Source organism: Pleurodeles waltl, chromosome 5 (genome assembly GCF_031143425.1).
Source record: "Pleurodeles waltl isolate 20211129_DDA chromosome 5, aPleWal1.hap1.20221129, whole genome shotgun sequence".
NCBI classification, from domain to species: domain Eukaryota; kingdom Metazoa; phylum Chordata; class Amphibia; order Caudata; family Salamandridae; genus Pleurodeles; species Pleurodeles waltl.
In genome coordinates, this window is record NC_090444.1 from 81,883,128 (window position 1) to 81,911,110 (window position 27,983).

At 44.4% G+C, this 27,983-nt stretch overlaps 1 protein-coding gene across 6 annotated transcripts in view; it reads right to left on the minus strand.

The window, feature by feature from the left end:
- Positions 1-27,983, minus strand: part of DNMT3A (DNA methyltransferase 3 alpha) — a 1,562,966-nt gene that overhangs the window by 528,754 nt on the left and 1,006,229 nt on the right. For all 6 annotated transcript variants that reach the window (XM_069233637.1, XM_069233638.1, XM_069233642.1 and 3 more), the window contains 2 exons: positions 17,243-17,401; positions 5,619-5,726 (listed from right to left, as the gene is read on the minus strand). In XM_069233637.1, the coding sequence (XP_069089738.1) occupies positions 5,619-5,726; positions 17,243-17,401 (267 nt within the window). The remainder of the gene's footprint in view (positions 1-5,618; positions 5,727-17,242; positions 17,402-27,983) is intronic.

The following is a 27,983-nucleotide window of genomic DNA, read 5'->3' on the forward strand; positions in this document are numbered from 1 at the left end:
GCTGTTTGACAGTGAAAGCCTGAATGTTGCTGACTCTTTTGGCTGAAGTAAGAGCTAGTAGTAACGCTGTTTTCCATGAGATGAATTTTAGATCGGCTTTGTGGATCGGCTCAAATGGAGCTTTCATGAGCTGCATTAATACAACATTCAAGGACCATAACGGCTGAGGTTTTCTAACTGGCGGGAAAACACGAAAAAGGCCTTTCATGAATTGCTTGACAATTCTTGTGGAACATATTGAGACCCTGTGTGGTGATATGTGGGACCTCAAGATTGCTGCCAGATGCACTCGAATGGAGGAATATGAAAGTCCTGACTTTGCCAAGAGCAAGAGATATGGAAGTATCTGCTCTGGAGGAGCGGAAAAGGGATGTATGGCTTCTGCTGCACACATATACAAAAACGTTTCCATTTAAGTCTATAGGTTTTGTTGGTAGTGTCAGCTCTAGCTTTTGCTAAGATGTATCTACACTCCGAGGAAATGTTGAGATTCAAATATTCATTGTATTCAGGAGCCAAGCCGACAAATGAAGAGATGACAGATCTGGGTGCCTGACTTGTCCCTGGTGCATCGTTAAGAGAGCCGGACTCTGTCTGAGTTGCACTTGTGGCTGTTCGGAGAGCATTAGGAGCTCCGTGTACCAGACTTGTCTGGGCCATCTGGGAGCTATGAATAGGAGGCGACACCCCTCCGTCTTTAGTTTGTTGATGACTCTCGGAATGAGCGGGATCGGAGGAAAAGCGTAGGCATAAACCCCGGACCATCTCATCGAAAACACATTCCCCCACGAACCTTTCTGGGGAAGCAAACTTGCGTAATACTGGCATTTCTTGTTCTCGAGAGTGGCAAATAGGTCTAGGTTCGGTTTGCCCCATAATAGAAAAAAAATCGGTTGAGAATTTTCTGGTCTAGCTCCCACTCGTGATAAGGTATCACTGTCCTGCTCAGGGTATCTGCCAGAACGTTGGTTTGTCCTGGCACATGCTCCGCTTTGAGTGAAATATTGTGCTTGATGTCCCATGTCCAGATTTGTTGCGCTAGCTGCAAGAGTTGTAGGGATCACGTGCCTCCCTGCTTGTTTAGATAAAACATGCTGATTGTGTTGTCCGTCCTGATTAAGACGCTTGAATTTTGTAGCTTTGGCAAGAAAGCTTTTAGAGCTAAGTGTATCGCTTTGAGCTCTAGGTAATTGATGTGGAGTTGAACCTCTTTTGCATTCCAGGATCCGCTGATTTGCAGGTCCTGGCAGTGTGCACCCCATCCTTCAAGAGAGGCATCCCTTGTTACTATGTAACTGGGTGTTTGATGAAGGAATGAAAGTCCGTTTGACAAATTGGTTAGAGTCGCCCACCACCTCATAGTGTTTTGCATTAGAGGTGTTATGTGAATCTGGTCTTCGAACGAACCACTGATCTGGGTCCATTGTATGTCCAATTGCTCATGCAGGGGTCGCATATGGAGCCTGCAGTCTGGGACTAGCGGAATGCAAGATGAGATCATCCCTAGCAATGATTTGTAGATGCAGACTGAAACAAACTTTTTTGTGGAGGTTAGTTTTTGTTTCCTCTTGTGAGATGGGTACACTTTGTTGTGGACTGTGTCTAGTATTGCTCCTAGGAAGTTTAATACTTGTTTGGGGTGGAGCTGAGATTTCTGGTAGTTGACTACAAACCCCAGGCTGTTTAACAATTGAAGGCAATACGAAATATGGCGTTTTACTTGTGACTTTGAGGGTGTCTTTATGAGCCAGTCGTCCAAGAAAGGGAAAACCTGGATACCCGACTGGCAGAGATGCGCTGCTACCGGAGACAACATTTTGGTGAAGATTCTGGGGGCCGATTTGAGACCGAATGGGAGAACTCGAAATTGGAGGTGCATACCACCCACTCTGAACCTTAGGAATTTGCGGTGGTTGCGATGTATGGGAATATGAAAGTAAGCATCCTGGAGGTTTAGGGATGCCATCAGATCTCCAGCATTTAAAAGACGCAGGACATCCTGAAGTGTTACCATCCTGAACGACTGTTTCTTTAGAAACTTGTTTAGTGCTCTTAAGTCCAGGATGGGGCGCCAGTCTCCTGAGGGTCTCCTTACGAGAAAGAAGAGGGAAAATAATCCTCTGTTCTTTTGAGAAAAAGGGACTGGCTCTATCGCTCCTTTGCTCAGCATCACTTTTACTTCCTTGAGGAGTTGGTTCATCCTCGGGGTGGAGGTGGTGTTTGCGTGAATTCCAGAGTATGACCTCTGGCCACTATATTGAGTACCCGTCTGTCCGATGTTATAGCCTCCCATTGGAGGAAATAGGAAGTGATGCGACCTCCGACCCTCGATACTGGTGGGTGGGGAAGTGCTGAGATGACTGGCGGGTCATTGTTTTCTGCCCGTATCTCTACCTCGGGCAGCTCCTCTTCCTCTAGTTGGATGTTTATAAGCTGCGGCCGGTGGTAACCTGGAATGCTGTTGTTGCTGGTGGTACTGGTGTCGTGATCCTGTGGAGGAAGACTGATACTGGGATCTGTACTGTTGGTATCCCCCTCGAAAGGAGTAACTTCCTCTTCCCTATGCTCCACGAAAAGGTTGTTTTTTATATTGAAGGGTACCTAGAGATTTTGCTGTATCCATATCAGTTTTGATGGCCTGTAACATGTCGTCGACATGCTTCCCAAACAAACTCTCTCCATCAAAAGGCATGTCGAGAACGCGACTCTGAACTTCCGGTCTAAATTATGTGGCCTTTAGCCATCCTTGCCTGCGCAGGACTGCTGCGCCAGCCAATTGCCTGAAGCCAGTTAGCGAAATGTCTATTGCGCTGTCTATAATCTCTGCAGCAACCCTTTCTCCCTCCTGCAACACCTTTTTTGCTTCCACCTTGACGCACTCTGGCAGGAGATCCAAAAAAGCAGACATGTCTGCCCACATTTGGCGATCATATCTTCCCAGGATGGCAAGGGTGTTAGCCGCCTTAACTGTGACCGCCGCAACAGAGGAGAATTGTCTGGGGAGATGCTATAGGTGCGGAGGGGTTTCTGGAACGTCGCTGCGCCGCCTGTGATATCACAGAATCAGGTTTTGGCTGTGACACTAAACAGGCCGGAGAATCATCTGGGGCCTTGTACTTCTTCTCTAATCTTGGCATTTGTGAAGGCACTGTTGCAGGATTTTTCATTGCCTTCAAACCCTCCTGCCATAAGAAATCTACTATGGGTATAGATCTTACCGATCTCTTTGATGGCTCTTTGAAGTCGTACAGAAAACACTCTGTTTCATGAGAGACGATTGAAAGGCCAAAACGCTTTGCCGCTCTCTCTATCAGATTATGAAAACCTCCTATGTCTTCTGGAGGCGAATCTACTGGACCTGCTGGAGGTGGAGATGGCGTGGGGACGAGATAATCATCCCATTCACTAGTCGCAGAATCTCTTAGCTCACCCTCTTCCCTTTCGTCGTCTAACAAGGAATGGGCTTCCTGAGTTTGGCTAGTTACCAGTATGCTAGCCTGTGGTGTTTCCGGAAGATTAGTAGTCTGGGTTTGACGAGGTGTCTGGTAGCTTTCAGGTCTAGGTGGTGTGGTCTGCGTTGATGGTGGAAACCTTTTATAGTAGTCATTAAGCATATATTGTAGGTCCGCTACTAGTGTGCTAGGCATGGAGAGGGGCGATTGTTGTTCTGCCTGTGGGTAGGATGTTGAGGCATAACTAGGCTGGTAATGCTGTTCGTCCTCATCATCAAAATCTTGGCACTTGACATGAAGTTGAGACGGGCTACTAGCTGCCCAAAACATTCCCTCGTTTTGGGAGTATGCATCATCGTCGTCATCATCTAAGAGATGTTGTGGAGGGTATGGCAATACCTTGCTTGGTGAGGTATGCATTGGCAGAATATCAGAAGCTTTGTCCCCTATGGTGATAAGTGAAAGGGGTAAGAACCTGGTGGAGTCGTCCTGATGATAAGGCAGATTAGTTGATGAATGGTGCAGTGGAGTATCCAGGAAGGTCGATGGTCTATACATTGTTAATGCTGTGGACGAAATGATCGTCGACGGTTCCCACGTCGACGGATCAGTCACTGACGGTGTTTTCGTCGACGGGTCCTTCGTCGACGGGCCCTTCGTGAACGAATCCTTTGTCGGCGGTCCCTTCGTCGGCCGTTGTTTCGTCGACCGTTGTTTCGTCGACGTATCCTCTGTAGGTGCCGTCGTCGGCGGTGCCTTCTTAAACCTCATTGAGAGGTGCTTCATAGATGGGAGTGCCCTGGTCGATTGGTGAACCCAGGAGGCCTCCGCCGTCGACGATGTGTTTGCCGACGAAGCCTTTTTAAAAACTTTTGCCGTAATTATAGTCGTTGATGATAACGGCGACGACGTCATGATCATCGGTGAGACCGATGTTGTGACGGTGTGTTTTTTCCCTGAAGAGACCTTTTCTGGCTCTTTCTGGGGTGACAGAGACAGGGATGTCTTTTTTTTAGGTGCTTTTCCTATGCAAAGTCATAGTAGGCTCTGAATGAACCTTTTTTGGCAAATTTTTTAGTGTCTCTGAATGGGAAACATCCTTTTTTTGTCTCAGTAGAGACTTGTTTTATCTTCTTGGGCACCTTCCTTGGTGGCTCATCAGACACTCTCCCTCTCTGACCTGTTCTTTTCTGAGGGCGAGAAGCATGAGATGACGCTTCACTTTCGTCTGAGGAAGGATGCTCCATGGCTTTCTGCTTCTTCAGCCATAAGAGAAGTCTACCCTCACGGCCCTTGAGTTTTTTTTTTTACTAAAGGTGCAACAGATCTTGCAGTCTCTCACCTTGTGGTCTGGATGGAGGTAGTAGATGCATTTCTTGTGGGGGTCATCAACATGCAGTCTCTTCTTCCCATCTCTGTCACAGTCTCTGAACAGACCCTTTTTTGTCTTTTCAGACATGAAAAGCTGTAAAGCTAGTTTCCTGAGAGAAACAATCTTCAGTCAGAAATAAGGTAAACTGAGCAGAGCTCAGGGAGACTCCCTTCACACGACGTGCAGTAGAAAATCTGAGGGAATTCAGCCTCTGTTGGGAGTGTTTGGGAGGGGCTGAATCCTGATTGGTTGACACTGAAGTTTGGGTCTTTTCACAAAACAAAGTGGATAGACTGTAAAACACCCTATGAGGCCTACTAGGGCCTACTGGTTTTAAACTTACTGACTTACTGCTTTATGTATTTAAACTTACCGTGAGGCTCCCACCTCGACGACGGGGATGATTCAAGCATGTGAATCTATGAAAGATCCAATGCTGAAGAAATTGTGTTTATCATGCACTGTCTCTAAATGTATATACAAAATGTTCCCTTTGCCTTTCTTTCTGTGGCATTCCATTAATCGCTGCCTCATACTCTGTGTTGTTCTTCTAGGCCAGTCTTCTTCAAGTGTCTGGACTTTAGCTCCTCATTCCCAAAGCCTGAATCTTTAATTTCACTTGACACTTAACTTTCGCCGATCTTTTTCTTTAATATTCTTACTCCTTCACAATTTTTGATCTGTTAATTATTCTCACATTCTATCATGATGTTGCTCTTTGTGTTCGTTCACTACTCTGTGGTAGATGCTTTATGATTTTGACAAACATAAAAACGTGCAGATGTTGTGCTTACCTGCAGGACTTCATAGATGGCTTTCCTGTACATGGGCTGTTTGCTGTACGTGGCTTGGTGGAATGCATTTGCGAAGGAGCTGAGAGGGAGCAGCTTTTCTACACAAACCTATTTGAATTCAGGGTTTAAAAGTAAAGCAGGTTATAGCTGTGCTTTAACTAGTGTGGAGCAATACTGAACAACCCATATTCCCCACTGCTGACAGAGGACAAGAAATGCATTTAAGAGAGCCATTGCACAAAAAACGAAGTGTCTTTACTAGTAATGTTTTCTTAATAATATTCCCACCTTGCTGTTAACATCAGAAACAGCACATAAATGTTCAAGAAAAAGTGAGGTCTTGGTCCACTAGTGTACTTTTTGTGTAGACCTGTTCAGGTGGGTGTTGCTAAACTGAGAAAAGATTTGAATTAAGATCACTGAAACGCCAGTTCACATCTTTTCTTATTTTTTAGCCCCTCAAAGTTCATATTTCTATAATCAGGCAGTAACTTACCTGAAAGAACAGATCCCAGGATGGTGACAGTAAAGGACATGTCAGACTTCTAGTTTAGCCAGACTCTGCATTTCTACAGCAGGGGCATAAAGACAATGATGCATTCATGTGTTGAATCACATCAGTGTCTCTGATCCAGAACCACTGTACAGTAACATGCGTAAACATATGCTAATGATCTGTTTCACAGAAAACCCTCTAGTAGATACATACATGTGTGCACAAAGACACCTGGACGTACAGAGGGACTCAAGCATGCACAATAACACACAACTATACCTACCAAAGCTACTCAAAGCTGCTCTTAAGACCACGCTTTCCAAAAACATCCAACTGCCATGCCTATATTCATGCGCAGGCCTATAATCAGATCTATCACACTCATGGAGTCCATTTATCACAGTGTCTCTCAATTTGACTTCATTATAGAAATTACAGGATATGTTATCAGCAAGCTATGTAATTATGTGAAATCTGCTGCGTTGGTTTGGCACAATGTCTTTTTCATTTTTTTAAGTATTAGTAGCGGCCCCAACTGCAAAACAAATGTATCTAAAAAATAAAAATAAAAAGAAATAATTGTCTGTTCAGTTTCATTGTTTGTTCAATTTCTGAACATACAAATAGAGGCATGAAGTCATATGGATCTGGCATCTAACAGCAGCATTCACTATTATTGTCTTGGTAAAGATGGAGGCAGAGCATTGAAAAAAGAGCAGTTTAAACTGATCGTAACCAAGCCACAAACCACACATATTGAAGTTAAAGTGCTAAGACCAGAATATGGAAGTAGGTAAAATTGGCATTAACTGCACCAACACACAAAAGCAATCTCACAGCTAAAAGGTCAAAAAAGTTTCTTACCTGTAATTCTAGTTCTCTTCCAAGGATATCCTCTTCAAAGTCAGAAGCACTGAATTGTCCCATCCAGAGGTGGGATCTCGGAACACTTTGCAAAACAGAATACAAAAGGTGCATATACATAGAAAGCAATAGACTTTGCAGGCAAACAATGGCTGAAAAAGTCAAATTTTCAAATTTAATTTATGATTTCTTTCTAAAAAATATTTCCGTGTAGCAGTGTAGTCACTGTAATCGAAGTGACTAAAATATCCGTCACAATTTTTTTATAGAAAAACAAAGGGAATGTAGGGCAATGTCACCACGTCGGTTGCACAGCAAGAGCGTTAAAACTGGCAATGTTCTTTGAAGGGCCTCACCCTTACTCCGTTGTCCGACCATGCACCAGAGGTGACAGGTCAATTCTTTTTTAAGAGAGTTACAGATCATCGGCATAGAACATAAACCTTTGCTTTAAAATCTTGTCCGGGGTGGTGGGAAGGTTACTTGTGACTTTGATGAGGATTCCCACGGAAAAGAACTAGGAATACAAATGAGAAACCTTTCTCTCTCTTCTGGTGATGCTCATCAACAGTCGTAAGCACAGAATAGTGTAGCAAGCTCATCATAATACAAAAATCACAAGCAAGTAGAAAAAAGCAGAACGGTCTGATGTTTCTCCAAAATGATTATTTGAAGAGGCATGATCTACTTGGGCATCAGCTTCTGAATATGAATCCAAACAGTAGTCTCTGGTAAAGGTATGTATCTATCTCCAAGAAGCAGATTTAAATATTTCTGAATGTGGGTAAATTTCTTAACAGAGCCATAGTCAATGTTTTTCCTCTAGTTGAATTATCTTTTGACTTACCGAAGAGTAATTTATTTGCAAATTGTTACCAGAAAACTATGCAAGAATCAATCAATCTAGAAATGGATTACTCAGAAGTGGAGAGAACTGTCCTAAGAAGACCACAGTTACAAATATGTGTTCAGTCTGTGTGCTCTATTTTGTCTTATAATCTAGATAAAACATCAGTACCTTTTTGACACCCAGTGAATGAAGAGCTCTTTCTGACTGATGGGTGGATTTGGGAAAAAGGTTGGCAAAGAAATTGTCAGATTTACATGAAAATCCCACACTACTTTTGCAAGAAAGACAGGCTGAGTTCTAGTTACAACTGAGTTCTTATGAAAATGTTTACAAGGCTCTTTTCAACATTAGGCTGAAACTTCCTGCATACACAAGTAATGGCTATGAGGAAGGCAGCCTTTCATGATACATGTTGTAGATTGATCTTGTGTATAGGTTTAAAGGGAGGATCCATCCATTTTGAAAGCAGAATATTCAATTCCCAAAGGGAAGAAGGGGAACAAATGGAAGGGAAAACTGTCTTAATCCAATCTAAGGAATCCTTCACTACCTCTATTTTCAAAACAAAGCTTAGCAAAGGAGATTTCCTATTTGAAGCAATTGCTGCAAGTTGAATCTGTATTGAAGAAAGGGAAAGGCCAGATGTTGCTTGGTGTAAAAGATATGAAATAACTGCGTCCATAACCACCTCCTATTGCTGTGCAATAGGGTTATAATTATTCTGAATACACCAGACGCAGAACACTTTTCTACTTGAATTCAGATGATGCCCTTCGTCAAACATATCGATACAGTCCATAGGGAGAACTAAATATCCATATTGCTAGAATCCAGGAGCCAAAATGCTACCTTGTAATATTGTCGGTTGGGATGCGGCCCTCAAGCTAGTTGAAAAGATCTTAACTACACATCTTCTTCATATGTGATCTTCTCTGATAGGTAATAAAGATCTGTGAACCACCACAGCTGAGGCCATTCCACGGATACAAGGATCATACTTCCTTTAGAACTGTGTAGCTTGATCAACACTGTTGGAATCAGCAAGATTGGAGAACAAGCATAGAGAAACCTAGCTGAGCAGTTGATCAAAAGGGCATTTCACATGGACCTTGCTTGGTAGTATCTGGAGGGAAAGCATGGTCTTTTTAGGTTGAGCAAAGCAGCACACAAGCAATGCTTTTCTGACGAGTTGGTATGCATCTGGGCTTTTAACCACACCCACCCATCACTATCACTCATTCATGGGCTTGCCTTTTAAAAATCCTTTGTTTTCGTTGGAAACTGCTTTACGTTTGTCCCCCCCTTAGGGTGGTTTTGTTACCGCCTTGGCCATCAACACTGTTCTATGGATAATTGCACTATTGTCGATAACTTTGACTGCGAGCAAACTTCTTTTTCCTTTTGTCTCTATCCTTCACGCTCACTGCAGCACTTTGAATCAGCTTGCTTATGTCAGCTTTTTTACTTTTTTTCCAGTTTGTGTGGCAAGAAAGGTCCAGTTAGATATTTACAACGGTTATAGCTCTTACTCGAGCAAACACGAGACTCACTGCATTGCAAATGTTTGTTTTGTTGTTTGTGTCTGCAAAAATAGCTATTTGAGGATAGCCTCATTCTTCGAAAACGCTTGCAGTACTTCTTTGTGGACAAACCAGTTGTGATTGTCATGTATTAGCCAACTTAGAGAATCCACTTGAGAGTTTTGTATGCCTGATAGATAGACAACTATAATAGGTAGGCCTCTCATATAAAGCCATTTTGAAGTGGTTTGAGCCTCCAGAGACAGTTTTCTCTGGCATGTTCCTTCCTGCTCTTACAGATAATGCATTGGTGTTATATTGTTTGTCTGAACAAGAAGTAAAATCATTTTCAAAAAAGGGAATAATGACTTTAGAGCTAGATCGACAACCCTCAACTCTAAAAGAATAATGGGATATGCATTTTCTTTCTCTGTCCTTATTACCCATGTCTATAGATTGTTCATGTGAGCACCCCATCCTAGAGGTGATGCATCTATCACTACAGTTTGCAAACAAATATCATGATGAAACAGAACCTCTCTTAGAAAGGCTGATCGATTAGCACCACCAAGTTAGTGACTGGAGAGCTTGGAAAAACATTTACTTGTTCTCACAGCTTCAAGATTTCTGATTCCACTGATCCTCCAGGCACTGCTGTAAAGGCCTCATGTGGAGTCTGGCATTTAGAATTACAGAAAAAGCATGATGTAATTGATCCAAGTAATAAGGAAATATGTTGTGCCACTGGATGGAGTAAATGCTTCAGACTGCAACATTTTTGTTGGACAGATTTGAGTCTCTCTTCCAAAGGACAAACATTTGCAACAGTTATGTCTCATATCGCTCCCAAGTAGTGAATCCTTTGCACTGGATTAATTGTTGACTTTTGCAAGTTGATTCTGAACCTTGTTTTTCGCAAGATACTCGCTTCCAGGTGTAAAGGCTTACTTACTAGATTTGGAGATTATGCCTTTATTAACCAAATCCCCAGATAAGGTAGACCAAGATCTTTAACTTTCTTAGATGAGCAGCCTCCACTGTCATGCAAGGTCTGAAGATCTTTCTTGAGGCACAAGTGAAGAATACTGAACTGGTAATAATGTTTTTTCACCACAAATCTTGGAAACTTTGTGTTTCTTTATTATCAGAATGTGGAACTATGCACTCTGATGTTTTCTTGTGCATATCCACCTCCCTGATGTAATTGGGGATAGATCTAGTGCAAATCCAACAATCTTAATGTTTCTTTCTATATCAACTTGTTTGTTAAGACTCAGATCATGAATGAGTCTGAATTCTTCCTTTGGACCTTTCTTTTATACCAGAAAATATCAGAATATAATCTTGTTCTGTTTTGGTAAGAAGGTACTTCTTTCACTGAATGTTTTTTTGAAGTGAGTTGCTGATTTCTTCTCAAAGGATGTCTTGATGATAATGAAAGTGTTCTTCAGTAGTACAGTAGGTGGAGGAAATTTGAATTTTTCTGAACAATATTTAAAACCCATTTGTCTTTTGTAATTTCCTGTCACATTTGGAGAATATTTAAAATACTTCCCTCACTGGAGCAACTGAAGGAGGAGAGGGAAGGGCTCACTATTTTTGTTAGGGTTTCCCTGCAGCAGCCAATGTTTGCCGGTGTCTTCTGCTTTTAAAGGACAATCTGGGCTCATCGGGCTGTCTTTTATAGTGGATGGTGTTGTAGCAGGTGTTGTTAAGGGATTTGGTTTCGTAGGACTTGTAGAGTCTCCTGAATTCTTTTTTTTTTTTTTTAGAGACCAACTGGCTTCAGTGTGTCCATTTCAGTCTTTATTCTGGACATCTCATCATCCACACGGGATATGTATGAAGAGAGACTTTCCTGAATAAGGACATTAAGAATTCTTTGCTGGGTTTCTGGTTTTAAGCCCTTTAGTATCAACTTAGCATTACGCCTGGGGCAAATCCCATGGCAATATTCATGGGCAGATAAGTCTGAAGCATCTGTCACAGAACTTATGACATGGTTTGCTACCATCATTCCTTTCTGAAGGATCTCTTGAAAGTCTAGTCTGTCGTCTCTTGGCAGTAATGGCTTAACAAGGCTGTATTTGCAGCCATCATGCTGGGAGCAGTTGTGGTGCACATTTTCTTATCCACTATATCCATACATTTACTTTCCTTATCTGGAGGACAAGTGGATGAAGATGCAACGGCAAGTGACTTCTTTGGGACAGAGATGATTACTGAATCAGGAAAAGGAAGATGCCTTGTGTTGCGGTGTTTAAAAAAAAAATCACAGACATAGTGGTGGTAGGTGTGGTAAAGGAATTTAAAGTTTGTTTGCTGCTCTTACCAATTACTTCATTAAAAGTAGTGCGGTCACCTACCAATGATAGTCTTGTGGAAGGAGAGTTGGAGAACAATACCCGATAGAGGAGTAATCTGTGGTGTGCACGAATGTTGACGGAGTGGTAACGTCGGCAAGAGGTCCTGTTGGAAGGTGATCTTTCACTAGGACGCCTAGTGTCCTGAAGGGGAGCGTGAATTAGATCTATTATGTCCCCTTTTTCATAGGATATCCTTAGACAAAGGCCTAGGTGATTCTTGTGGAACCACTGGTGATTTAGGCCACTTTAGAACAAAGCGAGTGGCCTGTGGTGCAGGTGAGAACTGCAAAGAAACAAATCTTTTGGCAGAAAGAGTGGGAGAATGACTGACCACAGGCATTACATTTCTAGTGGGTGAGTACCCCCTAGAATAGTCAGACTGACAAGCATGGCATTCTCCTCCTAAGGCGACAGAGCCAATCTACTGCATGTTAGTGCAATGGAGATGCAGGTGATGGAAGTCTCACATTGAATGAGAAGGTCTTTTCAGTGTTGATGGTGGTGGTGGTTCTGACGACGACAGCAGCCTTGGTCGCAATGCTGACAGCGAAGTACTAAGTCTTGAAAGCCAGCATGTGGCTACAGTACCTGTTCTCAACATGGACAGGGAATGTAGTCTTCTCTCTGTACTCTTGAGATCTTTAGGTCTACCTCTTAGGTAGTCCCTAGAACACAAAGAGGGCACCGAGGTAAATTGTAAATGCTTTCCTCGCCCTTCGTGACGTCTCTTGAAGACTTTCCAATAGGCCCAGCAGCCTCCTTTGGCTGTCCTTCTGGATGTTTTTTTTTTTAAATGCCTGCCACTAGTGTTCTGGATGGTAATTGTCAGGAGGGCATACGATGCAGAGGTCATGGGGATCTGACTGGGATTTTGTCTTGGGGGACACTTCACAAAAAGTAGAGGCATTCTGACTGAAAACGATATTAAATTCCTGTGAAAACTCTCTCTAGCTATAAGGAACATTGAATGAGATTGGTTAGACCAGGTTTCAAAATAATGTTTGTGAGCAAAAAAAAAAAAAAAGGCCAAACTGAGGACTCAAGTACCCTGTTTCCAGGAGCCAGAAAAATGAAATGACCTGTCACCCCTGGTGCATGATGGTACACTGGAGTAAGGCCGAGGCCCTTAAAGGCATAGTACCAGTTTTGAAGCGTTAGCTGTGTGCTACCATTGGTCTACATTCCATTTGTAATTCCTTAAAAAAAAAAAAAAATTGTGAATGATATTTCTAGTCACTTTGAATACACTGACTATATTGCTGCAGTTGAGGATAATTTTACAAATTATACAAATGAAATATGGCTATTGTTAGCATTTTTAAGGCTGCAAAGTCTATTGGTGTCAATGTATATGAACATTTTGTCTTCTGAAAGAGCTTGAGAATATATAATTTATACATTTTGCAAAGTGCTCTGGGATACCACTAGTGAGTGGGACAATTCATTGCTTATGACTATTTGCTGTGGATCACCTGGAAGACAACAGGTTGGCTGCGAAGAAGCACAAGTTGTGTGTTAACAAATTCCTGCCTCTGTCTGGGTAAGTGCCTACTGCTTCCAGCTCCTGAAACATTAGTTTCTCTGCAACCATGTCCTAAGAAACTATTTAATCATGAAGAGGAGAAAAACAGGATGCTGAGGGAATCTGATTCCAACCTGATGAAAGTGAGGACACAATGGTCAGCCTCCAAGCTTGAAAGAGTAAGGAAGACGCTATTTATCTCTACAGAATATCATGCCTGATGAAGAGGCCAGTTTTAGTTCTGTTGTTCAGTATTTAGGCACAGAAGAATATTTTCTGCTACTTCCATGCTTGACAATGGAAGAACAGTTGTTTAGAATGAAAAGGTCCCACAAATGGGTCAAGGAAGAGTGCAACACTGCCTCAAGTTACCCATAGCAAGTATCTCTTAGTTTTAGACTTTTGGCCACAGCAAACAGGAAAATCATGATCGGGAGCTGCAGGTATCTATAACTTGAAAGGCTATAAACAGCAGGGCTCTCTAGTTTGGAGAACATCATGTGCATCCTCCTTGTCTGAGTATGAATACTATCCGCTCAAGAGGCTCTAATGGATTTGTAGTAGTGTCAGCAACAGACTAATTGCTTTTACAGATCACCAGCCAGGGAGAGTTGCCAACTGGCCTCTCATGAGTTTTAAAACGGATATGCCAGTCCTCTGCAACTAGGTCCTTCCCTCCACTAATGCAGATATGGATAAAGTGTGTGCGTGGGGGAGCAGTAGTATGTGTATGGATTGGAGTTCTACATTTGGCCACCAAAGAACCAGTTTTGATTTCCTGCACTGGAGTGGGAATCGTACAAAGGATGGAGGCTGAAGACAGTCCAGGCAGCAATGTGAATTGCAGGGCTTGTCAAAAGCAGTTGTGAGGTCCAGAGTGGTGGATGAGACTCTTCACAGTAAAGGTTAGGAGAGCGAGGGTGAGGGTCACTGTGTAGTGTAGTTAAAATCCCTGACATTTACTGCTCCATTGTAGGATCGAAGTGCTACGCCCAATAGGTTTAGTGGTAGCTAAGGGGAAGTCATTCCCTCTTATGTCCTTGCTGTGGGTCTCATGTAACGAGGAAATCTAACTTCACCCTCACTCCTGCTGACACTGTGGGTCAAAGACTATTTCTGGACCACTCTGGTAGGAATAAACAAAAATCAGGAACTGCCCTTGCTTAATTCACAAACTGCCTGCATGCTCGGTTCAAGTATTGGGGAGAAACCACAAGTCATTGAGCTAAGATTTCTCTTTAACCAGAATCCAGGGTCCTGGAGCAGTAGAGCCAGAGGAACTGTTCTATACTCTCATTTTGGGACTGCAGACTGTCAAATCCTTTTTGCCAGGTTTGAAATCAGGAAACTGAAATTAGAAGGGCCAACTTGAGGGCAGAGGTAGACTGGCGATGAGGGGCGCTGGAGATATACTTACACAAAAGAGAGGCTGCAGAGAAATGGAGAAGTGTGAAGAGCTGGGGCATGAAGAACTAAAACAGCCCACTGCAGCTATGGAATGATCAGCACCATCAGACCACGTGGTTAGACCTTGAAACCTAGGTGCTAATGCAGCATGCCCAGAAACAGATGTGCCAGTGGCAGCTGGGTGCTCATGGAAACCAGAAACACATCCTACAGCGGTGTCACCTGAAAAAGTTTCTACACTGTTCGTGTCTGGAGTTGGAATCCATCTCAGAAGCCCTAAGACCACCAGGGACGGCCAAACTTAGCAAAAGAGGGATGCTAGGATGAGTCTGCAGTGGGAATGAACATACTTTTTAGATAAAAATCTTGCTCTCAACACTGAAATGACAAAGCAAAGGGGATAGGCATGAAGTCAATTTAGCAGCACACAAGTTATCAATGGGCATATGCCTCTAGCTGCCATGTCAATAACACTAAGGGCAATGCTGAGCACAAACAGACTCTTATTCCTAGCTAGCAAGCATCAGGAACAATTTCATGCGGATTATAAGGCATAAAATCTGCCTAAACGTTCACCAACTTAGGCCAAATTTTAGGATGGCACTGGCAATTATAGCTTGTGACTGACTGGCAAAGATGGAGGAAAATGTTTGGTAACACCACAATTCTCTGCAAACGTACAAAATGTAACTGTTTATCTAAATAGGTAATTGACGCTGAACTACATTCATGGGAGCCCATACTTGGCTTCATAATTTTCGCTGATTGATGGTGATAAACAAGGCTTGTCCCAGATTGTAGGTAAATCTTTCAAAATATGATTCAGCATAGGGAGAGATGGCTGAACAATTGTTTGTGTTCTTTAGGACCAGCACTCCCTTCTTTGATGAAAACCCCTTTCTAGCTGTCAAGCTGAACCTTATATTTAAGATTATCCATTAGACAGCAGGAGCTTTTAATTCTAGAAAACATGTTATGCTCCACTGCCTGTGTTGTGCTGATTAACCTCCTGGCCTAGTTTGCAGAGTAACTGGCATGAGCTCACCAACGTCATGATCCAGAATGGCCATGAGATAATTAAGCACCTTTTGTGAGGAAAGGGTTCTAAGGCAGTGGTCTCCAACCTGTAGTCCAGAGTCCCCTGGGGGTCCGCAAAGCCTTCTCAGAGGTTCTGCAACTGCTCAGAAAATGACTCAGTGAGGGGTTCCTGGAATCCAGTAATGATTCAGTGGGCCCCCCCGGGTTCCAGTAATGAAAAAGTGGAGGTCCACAGAAGTCATAAGGTTGGGAACCACTGTTCTAAGGTGTTGGCTGCACTAAGATTCTACGTCACGTTGGTGGAGGAAGGACAGGTGAATATTTCAAAACTAGACCGTTGCAAGAATGGTGCTAAGCTCAGTTTCACAAACGCAAGGTTAAAATGCACAAACAGGAACTGGGAACAGCGGACTTACCAGTTACCTCAACTTGACGACAAAGAATGAACTGTGGGAGACCTGAGTCTTAAAGACACTCATAGATCCTTTCATATGTTAGGCCAGTATAGTACTAAAAATGATAGTCTTTAATGGATTTATGGCTAGAATTTATCTTGGGACAACGCCTATCAAGAGTAGGTCATACTGGGACCTCTGACCAAGCTCTGGTGGAACTAGACTTTACAGACCATTCAGACAAGAGAAGCTTTGTTAACTGAATTACATACCTGAAAACACTTGTAACTTTTATTTTTGCTATATACAAGTTTCTGTCCAGTTAGATCGAGTGTCCGAGTTAGTAAGTCTAATTCACGTGTTAATGATTATCACTTGCTTACTCATGGCAAAGTGCAGAACCAAAGAACACCAGTCTTCAGAGAATGCGCTGAAAATTGATTACACAGCAAGCAAGTAGCAGAAAAATTATTAAATTTCCAATGCTTCAAGCAGAACGTCTTTTGGTCAGTTGCAGAGAACGGCTGAGACCAATTTTCAACCTTCCTTAAAGCTGGTGATCAGCAGCATTCAGAGAAGGTCCACAGATGAAAGAAAGTTAAAGTAGCAGAGAAAAGTCGGCCTCTAAGTATACAATAGCACCACTAAAAAAAAAAGATCAACTGAACAAGTCACTTGTGACCATGCAGAAAGAATACATTTGGTAAATGTCAGTCAGCACATAAGGGAGATGAGCACTAGGATGGACCACACAATCACTTGGAATTTAAAACATATCAATGTTTATGCTCTAGTAAAAATAAATGTGCTCTGTTCACCGGTTCTGTAATGCAGCAGTATGTAAAAGCATCAAACCTGCTCATGCATATGTAGTCATAAAGGACATTTAATGTACTGTGATACATTTATGAATTTATTACGTTTATCTACACATGCTTCATTCTTAGGAAGGGTGGGTCTAATGATTTTTGTAATCTTGGGCTATAAGCATCAGACTGGTCAGAAATATTTTGATTTATTTCCAATATGATTTTCTAACTAAAATGCCAACCTGATGAATGTCTTTGCAACAAGATGATACTGGACCCTGTGGTTTGTAATGCTGGTCACTTTAATATGAGGTGCATTATAAGCAGGAGATTTCTGCATTCTTTTATCTCACTTACCACAGAAAATTTCCCATCTCCAAACCACATGACCCAACGGGTACCCTCAGCTGCCCGGCTCCTGCCAGTCATCCACCACGATACAATACGCCCTGGCCACCAGGAGAATCCACGCAGCTTACCCCAGACAAGTTCTCCAATCCCAAATCCCCGTCCATCCTGGGGAATGAAAGAGAAAAGACAGCAATCAAAATCAAATAGTAATATAATTTCCAGTGCCTCAGATCAAGGTCCACAAAATTGAATCCTATAGAACTGGTTTACTCTCAAACATGATACACTCAGGGCATAAAGAACCAGACTGAGTAATACCATGTAGTTTTTGAAAGCTGTATAAAGTAAAATTTCTTAATATAATAGGCCTCACTGAAGTTTACCTTCACTATTTCTCTTCCCTTTATCTTCATGAGGGCACCAGGTAACAAACTTCTCCCAGCTTCTTGTCTATACCATTTTTCTGGATGTTTGTCTGGCTGCCCAAATCAACCCAAAACCACCTTAGGGTGCTTGGGGAGGTAGCTTGCAGGCTCGGTAGCAAGACCTCACCCTGCTGCTGAGACATCAGATCCTCTCGAAGGGGCAGTCTTACCCAAAAACAATAATCATGGCCAGACGTTCCAGGTACCACCTGCCTCTAAGGTATCTTGGGCCCTGTCTTTCTTGATATTTTTCAGCACTCTCAGCAGTAGTAGTAGTAAGAGCAGAAAGGTATACAGGAGTCTCAAGCCCCAGATGAAATGGAAGGCATCTCTGAGGGAGAACTTTCTTAGGAACTTTAACAGGCACAAGCTTTGACACTATGTATTTTCTGAGATGGCAAATAGATCAGGACAGGGTTGTCCTCCATCTCTGGAAGATGCCCTGTGCCACTTCGGAGTATAACTGTCATTCATGATCTGCTACGCAACATCTGCCAAGGTATTTAAAGATCTCAGCAGATGCTGAGCATTCAGGGAAATGCCCTGAATGTTCAGTCACCTCCAGATATGTAGAAGCTCCAGGCACAGGACCTACAACCCCACACCGCCCTATTTGTTGCAATACTATATAGCTATTGTGTTGTCTGTGACAATCTGCGCTATTTCCCCCTTGATGGTCAGAAAGTACCTCTTTAGTGGCAAGCAAATTTCTCACAACTCCAGCCGGTTGAAGTCAAAGCAAGTCTTGGATGGAGGCCAGAGTTCTTTGACTTTGTGGCCGGCATTGTGACCCAAGATATGGCGTCAGTTGAGGCCCAGGAGAAGCTATCAGAGTTGCACCAAAGCCGGAGTCAGAGAAATTGGGCTTGGAGATGGGGCCGGCAATGCAATTAAGTCAACAGGAACAGATCACCAGTGGGAACCTGACTGGAGGTCACCTAAGATCCTTAGGGCCTGAAGGCACTCAAGAGGGATCAGGTGGGGGTACCAAAACTTGGTCTAAGGTCTGCCTAAATTAAAAGTTGTTGTGGTGTCACTGATGGCATGGGGCTAAATGGTGTGGGGAGGTGATGGCTTGGGACCAAATGCAGAATCCAAAGGGGTGGGATGCTGGGAGGAGAGTGGGGAGGAAGGATAAGTTACTTACCTGTAAATCCTAGTTCTCTTCCAGGGGTATCTGCATCAAAGTCATAAACATTGAATATTCCCGCCCTTGTGCGGGGACCCCGGCGCATATATCAAATATACACATATTATACATGTGTAATAAATAATCATGCAGACTATCATGTTAAAAACAGGCTAAAAATGCTTTATTTCTATGAATTTTTTTTTTTTTTTTTATATTAAATAGTACAATAGAGCATAAATATGTGCCCAAGCTCCTAAAACTAGGATTAGTGAAGTGAGCAGTAGCAAACTCTAGAGAAGAAATAGAAAAAACTGCACTGAAAAACACTGAAGCATTCTTAGCCAATAGGCTGCATGCAGGTTAACACAGGAGAACCATAAAAACTTTGGCACCGTGCCTTTAAGACCCTGAGCACCTCCAGTATCCCACCATGCCTCAGGGGTGAAGGAAAGGTGACAGTTGGTTCACAGTTAGGTCAGTTCTTTTTACGGTGACAATTTTCATAACTGATTCAAAACACAGTCTGTCCTGCACTTCTAGGAGACGTGCGTCCGGGGAGGAGGGTGGGTTGTTTATGACTTTGATGAGGATACCCCTGGAAGAGAACTAGGATTTACAGGTAAGTAAGAAAATGTGTTACTTACCTGTAACTGCAGTTCTCCAGTATTGGTATCTTTCATAGATTCACATGCTTGAATCATCCCCGTCGTCGAGGTGGGAGCCTCACGGTAAACTTAAATATATAAAAAGCAGTAAGTCAGTAAAAATAAAACCAGTAGGCCCAAGTAGGCCTCATAAGGTATTTTACAGTCTATCCACTTTGTTTTGTGAAAAGACCCAAACTTGAGTATCAACCAATCAGGATTCAGCCCCTCCCAAACACTCCCAACAGAGGCTGAATTCCCTCAGATTTTCTATTAGGAGTGTGAAGTTTAATATCTGTATAATAGGGGAGCCTCTGAGGGGAGGAGGGTAGGTCGCATGTGAATCTATGAAAGATACCAATACTGGAGAACTGCAGTTACAGGTAAGTAACTAATTTTCTTCTCCAGTATTGGATCTTTCATAGATTCACATGCTTGAATCCGAGTAACGAGCAGTAATGTTTTCTTACTTACTGAATTACATTGACTGTAATTCCATCGTGATTCTATACGTGATGTGATTCACATTAGTTCAGTTTTAAATATGCACTTACATATTGTAGGAAGTTGGCTCTGTATGTGCTATTTCAAAGTAAGGAATAGCATGCACAGAGTCCAAGGGTTCCCCTTAGAGGTAAGATAGTGGCAAAAAGAGATAATACTAATGCTCTATTTTGTGGTAGGGTGGTCGAGCAGTAGGCTTATCCAAGGAGTAGTGTTAAGCATTTGTTGTACATACACATAGACAATAAATGAGGTACACACACTCAGAGACAAATCCAGCCAATAGGTTTTTATATAGAAAAATATCTTTTCTTAGTTTATTTTAAGAACCACAGGTTCAAATTCTACATGTAATATCTCATTAGAAAGGTATTGCAGGTAAGTACTTTAGGAACTTCAAATCATCAAAATTGCATGTATACTTTTCAAGTTATTCACAAATAGCTGTTTTAAAAGTGGACACTTAGTGCAATTTTCACAGTTCCTAGGGGAGGTAAGTATTTGTTAGGTTAACCAGGTAAGTAAGACACTTACAGGGCTTAGTTCTTGGTCCAAGGTAGCCCACCGTTGGGGGTTCAGAGCAACCCCAAAGTCACCACACCAGCAGCTCAGGGCCGGTCAGGTGCAGAGTTCAAAGTGGTGCCCAAAACACATAGGCTAGAATGGAGAGAAGGGGGTGCCCCGGTTCCGGTCTGCTTGCAGGTAAGTACCCGCGTCTTCGGAGGGCAGACCAGGGGGGTTTTGTAGGGCACCGGGGGGGACACAAGTCCACGCAGAAATTTCACCCTCAGCAGCGCGGGGGCGGCCGGGTGCAGTGTAGAAACAAGCGTCGGGTTTTCAATGTTAGTCTATGAGAGATCTCGGGATCTCTTCAGCGCTGCAGGCAGGCAAGGGGGGGGATTCCTCGGGGAAACCTCCACTTGGGCAAGGGAGAGGGACTCCTGGGGGTCACTTCTCCAGTGAAAGTCCGGTCCTTCAGGTCCTGGGGGCTGCGGGTGCAGGGTCTCTCCCAGGCGTCGGGACTTTAGGTTCAAAGAGTCGCGGTCAGGGGAAGCCTCGGGATTCCCTCTGCAGGCGGCGCTGTGGGGGCTCAGGGGGGACAGGTTTTGGTACTCACAGTATCAGAGTAGTCCTGGGGTCCCTCCTGAGGTGTTGGATCGCCACCAGCCGAGTCGGGGTCGCCGGGTGCAGTGTTGCAAGTCTCACGCTTCTTGCGGGGAGCTTGCAGGGTTCTTTAAAGTTGCTGGAAACAAAGTTGCAGCTTTTCTTGGAGCAGGTCCGCTGTCCTCGGGAGTTTCTTGTCTTTTCGAAGCAGGGGCAGTCCTCAGAGGATGTCGAGGTCGCTGGTCCCTTTGGAAGGCGTCGCTGGAGCAGGATCTTTGGAAGGCAGGAGACAGGCCGGTGAGTTTCTGGAGCCAAGGCAGTTGTCGTCTTCTGGTCTTCCGCTGCAGGGGTTTTCAGCTGGGCAGTCCTTCTTCTTGTAGTTGCAGGAATCTAATTTTCTAGGGTTCAGGGTAGCCCTTAAATACTAAATTTAAGGGCGTGTTTAGGTCTGGGGGGTTAGTAGCCAATGGCTACTAGCCCTGAGGGTGGGTACACCCTCTTTGTGCCTCCTCCCAAGGGGAGGGGGTCACAATCCTAACCCTATTGGGGGAATCCTCCATCTGCAAGATGGAGGATTTCTAAAAGTTAGAGTCACTTCAGCTCAGGACACCTTAGGGGCTGTCCTGACTGGCCAGTGACTCCTCCTTGTTTTTCTCATTATTTTCTCCGGCCTTGCCGCCAAAAGTGGGGCCTGGCCGGAGGGGGCGGGCAACTCCACTAGCTGGAGTGTCCTGCTGGGTTGGCACAAAGGAGGTGAGCCTTTGAGGCTCACCGCCAGGTGTGACAATTCCTGCCTGGGGGAGGTGTTAGCATCTCCACCCAGTGCAGGCTTTGTTACTGGCCTCAGAGTGACAAAGGCACTCTCCCCATGGGGCCAGCAACATGTCTCGGTTTGTGGCAGGCTGCTAAAACTAGTCAGCCTACACAGATAGTCGGTTAAGTTTCAGGGGGCACCTCTAAGGTGCCCTCTGGGGTGTATTTTACAATAAAATGTACACTGGCATCAGTGTGCATTTATTGTGCTGAGAAGTTTGATACCAAACTTCCCAGTTTTCAGTGTAGCCATTATGGTGCTGTGGAGTTCGTGTTTGACAGACTCCCAGACCATATACTCTTATGGCTACCCTGCACTTACAATGTCTAAGGTTTTGTTTAGACACTGTAGGGGTACCATGCTCATGCACTGGTACCTTCACCTATGGTATAGTGCACCCTGCCTTAGGGCTGTAAGGCCTGCTAGAGGGGTGTCTTACCTATACTGCATAGGCCGTGAGAGGCTGGCATGGCACCCTGAGGGGAGTGCCATGTCGACTTACTCGTTTTGTCCTCACTAGCACACACAAGCTGGCAAGCAGTGTGTCTGTGCTGAGTGAGAGGTCTCCAGGGTGGCATAAGACATGCTGCAGCCCTTAGAGACCTTCCTTGGCATCAGGGCCCTTGGTACTAGAAGTACCAGTTACAAGGGACTTATCTGGATGCCAGGGTCTGCCAATTGTGGATACAAAAGTACAGGTTAGGGAAAGAACACTGGTGCTGGGGCCTGGTTAGCAGGCCTCAGCACACTTTCAATTGTAAACATAGCATCAGCAAAGGCAAAAAGTCAGGGGGCAACCATGCCAAGGAGGCATTTCCTTACACAACCCCCCCCCAAACGAAAGAGGATGAGACTAACCTTTCCCAAGAGAGTCTTCATTTTCTAAGTGGAAGAACCTGGAAAGGCCATCTGCATTGGCATGGGCAGTCCCAGGTCTGTGTTCCACTATAAAGTCCATTCCCTGTAGGGAGATGGACCACCTCAACAGTTTAGGATTTTCACCTTTCATTTGCATCAGCCATTTGAGAGGTCTGTGGTCAGTTTGAACTAGGAAGTGAGTCCCAAAGAGGTATGGTCTCAGCTTCTTCAGGGACCAAACCACAGCAAAGGCCTCCCTCTCAATGGCACTCCAACGCTGCTCCCTGGGGAGTAACCTCCTGCTAATGAAAGCAACAGGCTGGTCAAGGCCATCATCATTTGTTTGGGACAAAACTGCCCCTATCCCATGTTCAGAGGCATCAGTCTGCACAATGAACTGCTTAGAATAATCTGGAGCTTTTAGAACTGGTGCTGAGCACATTGCCTGTTTCAGGGTGTCAAAGGCCTGTTGGCATTCCACAGTCCAGTTTACTTTCTTGGGCATTTTCTTGGAGGTGAGTTCAGTGAGGGCTGTCACAATGGATCCATATCCCTTCACAAACCTCCTGTAATACCCAGTCAAGCCAAGGAATGCCCTGACTTGAGTCTGGGTTTTTGGAGCTACCCAGTCCAGAATAGTCTGGATCTTGGGTTGGAGTGGCTGAACTTGGCCTCCACCTACAAGGTGTCCCAAGTAAACCACAGTTCCCTGCCCTATCTGGCATTTGGATGCCTTGATAGAGAGGCCTGCAGATTGCAGAGCCTTCAAAACCTTCTTCAGGTGGACCAGGTGATCCTGCCAGGTGGAGCTAAAGACAGCAATATCATCAAGATAAGCTGTGCTAAAGGACTCCAAGCCAGCAAGGACTTGATTCACCAACCTTTGGAAGGTGGCAGGGGCATTCTTTAAACCAAAGGGCATAACAGTAAACTGATAATGCCCATCAGGTGTGGAGAATGCTGTCTTTTCTTTTGCTCCAGGTGCCATTTTTATTTGCCAGTACCCTGCTGTCAAGTCAAAGGTACTTAGAAATTTGGCAGCACCTAATTTATCAATGAGCTCATCAGCTCTTGGAATTGGATGGGCATCTGTCTTGGTGACAGAATTGAGCCCTCTGTAGTCCACACAAAACCTCATCTCTTTCTTTCCATCTTTGGTGTGAGGTTTGGGGACTAAGACCACTGGGCTAGCCCAGGGGCTGTCAGAGCGCTCAATTACTCCCAATTCCAGCATCTTGTGGACTTCCACCTTGATGCTTTCCTTAACATGGTCAGATTGTCTAAAGATTTTGTTCTTGACAGGCATGCTGTCTCCTGTGTCCACATCATGGGTACACAGGTGTGTCTGACCAGGGGTTAAGGAGAAGAGTTCAGGAAACTGTTGTAGGACTCTCCTACAATCAGCTTGCTGTTGGCCAGAGAGGGTGTCTGAGTAGATCACTCCATCTACTGTACCATCTTTTGGGTCTGATGACAGAAGATCAGGGAGAGGTTCACTCTCTGCCTCCTGATCCTCATCTGTTACCATCAACAGATTGACATCAGCCCTGTCGTGGAAGAGCTTAAGGCGGTTTACATGGATCACCCTCTTGGGGCTCCTGCTTGTGCCCAGGTCCACCAAGTAGGTGACCTGACTCTTCCTCTCTAGTACTGGGTAAGGGCCACTCCATTTGTCCTGGAGTGCCCTGGGAGCCACAGGCTCCAGAACCCAGACTTTCTGCCCTGGTTGGAACTCAACCAGTGCAGCCTTTTGGTCATACCAAAACCTCTGGAGCTGTTGGCTGGCCTCAAGGTTTTTGGTTGCCTTTTCCATGTACTCTGCCATTCTAGAGCGAAGGCCAAGTACATAGTCCACTATGTCCTGTTTAGGCTCATGGAGAGGTCTCTCCCAGCCTTCTTTAACAAGGGCAAGTGGTCCCCTTACAGGATGACCAAACAGAAGTTCAAAGGGTGAGAATCCTACTCCCTTCTGTGGCACCTCTCTGTAAGCGAAAAGCAGACATGGCAAGAGGACATCCCATCTCCTTTTGAGCTTTTCTGGGAGCCCCATGATCATGCCTTTTAATGTCTTGTTGAATCTCTCAACCAAGCCATTAGTTTGTGGATGGTATGGTGTAGTGAATTTATAAGTCACTCCACACTCATTCCACATGTGCTTTAGGTATGCTGACATGAAGTTGGTACCTCTGTCAGACACCACCTCCTTAGGGAAACCCACTCTGGTAAAGATACCAATGAGGGCCTTGGCTACTGCAGGGGCAGTAGTCGACCTAAGGGGAATAGCTTCAGGATACCTGGTAGCATGATCCACTACTACCAGGATATACATATTTCCTGAGGCTGTGGGAGGTTCCAGTGGACCAACTATGTCCACACCCACTCTTTCAAAGGGAACCCCCACCACTGGAAGTGGAATGAGGGGGGCCTTTGGATGCCCACCTGTCTTACCACTGGCTTGACAGGTGGGGCAGGAGAGGCAAAACTCCTTAACCATGTTGGACATATTGGGCCAGTAGAAGTGGTTGACTAACCTCTCCCACGTCTTGGTTTGTCCCAAATGTCCAGCAAGGGGAATGTCATGGGCCAATGTTAGGATGAACTCTCTGAACAGCTGAGGCACTACCACTCTCCTAGTGGCACCAGGTTTGGGGTCTCTGGCCTCAGTGTACAGGAGTCCATCTTCCCAATAGACCCTATGCGTTCCATTTTTCTTGCCTTTGGACTCTTCAGCAGCTTGCTGCCTAAGGCCTTCAAGAGAGGGACAGGTTTCTTGTCCCTTACACAGCTCCTCCCTGGAGGGTCCCCCTGGGCCTAAGAGCTCAACCTGGTAAGGTTCAAGCTCCAAAGGCTCAGTTCCCTCAGAGGGCAGAACTTCTTCCTGAGAAGAGAGGTTCCCTTTCTTTTGCTGTGTTGCAGTTGGTTTCCCAACTGACTTTCCTGTTCTCTTGGTAGGCTGGGCCATTTTTCCAGACTCCAGCTCTACTTTTTCACCCTGTGCCTTGCATTGTGCTCTTGTTTTCACACACACCAGTTCAGGGATACCCAGCATTGCTGCATGGGTTTTTAGTTCTACCTCAGCCCATGCTGAGGACTCCAGGTCATTTCCAAGCAGACAGTCCACTGGGATATTTGAGGAGACCACCACCTGTTTCAGGCCATTGACCCCTCCCCATTCTAAAGTAACCATTGCCATGGGATGTACTTTTCTCTGATTGTCAGCGTTGGTGACTGTGTAAGTTTTTCCAGTCAGGTATTGGCCAGGGGAAACCAGTTTCTCTGTCACCATGGTGACACTGGCACCTGTATCCCTCAGGCCCTCTATTCTAGTCCCATTAATTAAGAGTTGCTGTCTGTATTTTTGCATGTTAGGCGGCCAGACAGCTAGTGTGGCTAAATCCACCCCACCCTCAGAAACTAGAGTAGCTTCAGTGTGGACCCTGATTTGCTCTGGGCACACTGTTGATCCCACTTGGAGACTAGCCATACCAGTGTTACCTGGATGGGAGTTTGGAGTGGAACCTTTCTTGGGACAGGCCTTGTCTCCAGTTTGGTGTCCATGCTGTTTACAGCTATGACACCAGGCCTTTTTGGGATCAAAGTTTTTACCCTTGTACCCATTGTTTTGTGAAGAGGCTCTGGGCCCACCCTCCTGTGCAGGTTTTTGGGGGCCTGTAGAAGACTCTTTACTATTTTTAGTTTTGGTTGTCTCATCACCCTTCCCCTGGGGAGTCTTTGTGACCCCTTTCTTTTGGTCACCCCCTGTTGAAGTCTTGGACACCCTTGTCTTGACCCAATGGTCCGCCTTCTTTCCCAATTCTTGGGGAGAAATTGGTCCTAGGTCTACCAGATGCTGATGCAGTTTATCATTGAAACAATTACTTAACAGGTGTTCTTTCACAAATAAATTGTACAGCCCATCATAATTACTTACACCACTGCCTTGAATCCAACCATCTAGTGTTTTCACTGAGTAGTCAACAAAGTCAACCCAGGTCTGGCTCGAGGATTTTTGAGCCCCCCTGAACCTAATCCTGTACTCCTCAGTGGAGAATCCAAAGCCCTCAATCAGGGTACCCTTCATGAGGTCATAAGATTCTGCATCTTGTCCAGAGAGTGTGAGGAGTCTATCCCTACACTTTCCTGTGAACATTTCCCAAAGGAGAGCACCCCAGTGAGATCTGTTCACTTTTCTGGTTACACAAGCCCTCTCAAAAGCTGTGAACCATTTGGTGATGTCATCACCATCTTCATATTTAGTTACAATCCCTTTAGGGATTTTCAACATGTCAGGAGAATCTCTGACCCTATTTATGTTGCTGCCACCATTGATGGGTCCTAGGCCCATCTCTTGTCTTTCCCTCTCTATGGCTAGGATCTGTCTTTCCAAAGCCAATCTTTTGGCCATCCTGGCTAACTGGATGTCCTCTTCACTGGGGTTATCCTCAGTGATTTCAGAGGTGTTGGTCTCTCCTGTGAGGGAACCAGCATCTCTGACTATTATTTTTGGAGTCAGGGTTTGAGGGACCCTGTTCTCCCTAGATAGGACTGGTAGGGGGGAATTGTCCTCCAAGTCACTATCCTCTTCCTCTGAGTTGCCACCCTCAGAGGGGTTGGCCTTTTCAAACTCTGCCAAAAGCTCCTGGAGCTGTATTTTGGTAGGTTTGGGGCCCATTGTTATTTTCTTTATTTTACAGAGTGACCTTAGCTCCCTCATCTTAAGATGGAGGTAAGGTGTGGTGTCGAGTTCCACCACAGTCACATCTGTGCTAGACATTTTGCTTCTAAAAGTTGGAATACTTTTTAAGAATCTACAACTGGTTCTAGAATCTAATTCAAACTTTTAAACTCTAAAAGAAATGCTAAACAGGATCTAACACAAGGCCCTAGCAGGTCTTTTAAGAATTTAGAAAACTTTTCAAATTGCAAAAATCAATTTCTAATGACAATTTTGGAATTTGTCGTGTGATCAGGTATTGGCTGAGTAGTCCAGCAAATGCAAAGTCTTGTACCCCACCGCTGATCCACCAATGTAGGAAGTTGGCTCTGTATGTGCTATTTCAAAGTAAGGAATAGCATGCACAGAGTCCAAGGGTTCCCCTTAGAGGTAAGATAGTGGCAAAAAGAGATAATACTAATGCTCTATTTTGTGGTAGGGTGGTCGAGCAGTAGGCTTATCCAAGGAGTAGTGTTAAGCATTTGTTGTACATACACATAGACAATAAATGAGGTACACACACTCAGAGACAAATCCAGCCAATAGGTTTTT